This window comes from Penaeus chinensis, chromosome 16 (assembly GCF_019202785.1).
Source record: "Penaeus chinensis breed Huanghai No. 1 chromosome 16, ASM1920278v2, whole genome shotgun sequence".
Classification (NCBI taxonomy): domain Eukaryota; kingdom Metazoa; phylum Arthropoda; class Malacostraca; order Decapoda; family Penaeidae; genus Penaeus; species Penaeus chinensis.
In genome coordinates, this window is record NC_061834.1 from 8957951 (window position 1) to 8960450 (window position 2500).

General features: G+C 33.4%; 1 protein-coding gene across 1 annotated transcript in view; it reads right to left on the minus strand.

Moving 5' to 3' along the window:
- The window catches only part of LOC125033396 (trichohyalin-like), a 15402-nt gene that overhangs the window by 8508 nt on the left and 4394 nt on the right, over positions 1–2500 (minus strand). The window contains exons 4-6 of the mRNA XM_047624865.1: positions 1773–1924; positions 972–1102; positions 343–451 (exon numbers count right to left, since the gene is read on the minus strand). Of these exons, the coding sequence (XP_047480821.1) occupies positions 343–451; positions 972–1102; positions 1773–1924 (392 nt within the window). The remainder of the gene's footprint in view (positions 1–342; positions 452–971; positions 1103–1772; positions 1925–2500) is intronic.

The window sequence follows — 2500 nt, forward strand, 5'->3', positions numbered from 1 at the left end:
ATACTGTTAGACTCCTTGGAGCTGAGTACTGGTGGAGCCATCTATGTGTAAAGACATTCACCAAAACAAAACTACAGTGAGCATTACATATTCCCAGAGGGAGTGGGTGAAGAAATAGGTCAATGAACGATGTTTAATGAAAACTAGAAAAGACCAAACAATGAGTGGAGTGGAAAAGCTATGAATGAGAATAAATACAAGAAATATATTTAACCTTTAACCGGTTTCAGTGTATTTTAGCCAGTTTTAGCCATCTCTTGTATGATGAAGATATTCATTCTCATTCACACCTTTTCTCCATTTGTCGCAATGAATACGGTTCAATGGGTGGAATCTACGCACCAACGGCTGAGCTCCTGAGTCTACGCAAAAGAGTGTCTTCATGTCTTCCGGGAAGGTGTAGGGTCCTGCCACCACTGTTGTGTTATCCACAGGGAGAGCGAAAAATACACTGGAAGATATGGAAATTGCGTTGGTGGATAAGGGGAAAGGAAAAGCATTATTTAGGATAAAAAAATATAGACGAAAAAAATCTGCATGGACGGCATAGGTAAATGGAATGAGTGTTTAGAATAAGAATAATATAAAAGTACGAGCAGGATTGAAGAGAAAATGCCATCTAAAGACATTGATGACAGTTTCACGATATTGTCTAGTCCACAATAAATGCCAATAATAATAATAATAATAATAATAATAATAATAATGATAATAATGTTAATACTAATACTAATGTTAATACTAATACTAATGTTACTACTACTAATAATAATTACAATGATGATGTTGATGATAATAATAACAATAATAATAATAACAACAACATCAACAACAATAATAATTCTAATTATAACAATAACAATAACAACAGTAATAGCAACAACAACAACACCAACACTAATAAGATATTCTGCACTGTTTGTATGCATGAGTATAATCATCTATAATGATAATGATGACGATGCTTGTACCTCAGGGTCAGGCAGCCGCACTCAGGGGGGGTGAAGGTCAGCCCAAGCATACTGCCTCCATCCAGACTACCCTTGGCCCACCAGAAATCTTCGCTGAACTCTTCCCAGGACGAGGTGGAGTTCGCTGTCGCCTGGGAAGAGAGTCGTGAGGCCGATGGTGAGGTGGGTGTTCAGGTAAACGGTGATGGTGATGGTGACGATGATGGTAGTGGTTGTGTTTGTTGTGATTTTAGTACTGATATTATTACTTATATTCCTAACAATGATAATGATGATGTTGATGTTAAGTTAAAAGTTGATGAAGATAAGGATGGTTAAACTTGTAATGATAATGATAATAATAGTGATAATAATAATGATTGTAATAGTAAAAGTAAGTTTAATGTTAGGTACTACTAATATTAGAAACAGTAACAATGGTGTGAAGGTGTTAAATTTAAGTTGATGATGATGATAATGATAATGATATAATGATAAGGATCATGCAATGATAACTAGTAATAATGATTGTAATAGTAATAGTAATTCTTATATTAATAACAATAATGATGATGATGATGCTGATGTTGATGTTAAGTTATGTGATAATGATTATGATGATGATTATACTGGTAGTGATAATGATGATGGTAATTAATGATAATGATGATTATTACATTTCATACTAATAATTATAACAAATAATAACAAAATAAGAAAATAAAGAAATAGCAAAAATGCTGAAAATGATGATAACTATGACCATAACGATATCAGACAATAAACAAACATACAAAAAATAAAATAAGATAAACAACTCACGGCCACAATCTGATCTGTCGAGATTTCGTTTTCTCCGCCATGGAAAACGAGCGAATCAGAGATGCCTCCCAAACCGCACCTTGATTGGTTCTCGTGGGGATTGAGTGTCACGAAAACCAGTCCCTTTTCCTCTACTTGGGATTCGAGCCACACTGTAAGGGGGGAGATCGAGTGGTAATAGTAATGGCAATGATAATAATGATGATAGTGATAATAACCATTACAGCAACAGCTATAATAATGTGATGATAGTAATATTGATGATGATGATGATGGCGGTAATGATGAAGATGATAAATGACATTAGTAATGATGATAATGATAATGATGATGAGGATGATGATAATGATAGTAATGATAATGATAACGATGATGGTAAAAGTGATGCTAATGATAATGATGATGGTGAGAGTGATGCTAATAATAATGTAAAAAATAATGATGATATTGATAATGATAATGATTATGATTATGATAATGATGATGATAATAACTCACCGTAGCGGTCATGTGAAACCTAATGTCAACAGCAATACACACACACACACACACACACACACACACACATATATATATATATATCTTCTAGAACGATCAACTGATGTATTTATTTCCATATTTGTTTTCTTCCTTTTTTCTCATTAAAGTTCCCTATTGGCTGTATTTTATCTTATCCATTCGTATCTGTTTATTACCTTTTCGCACACTTTTAACACGCTTGAAATTAA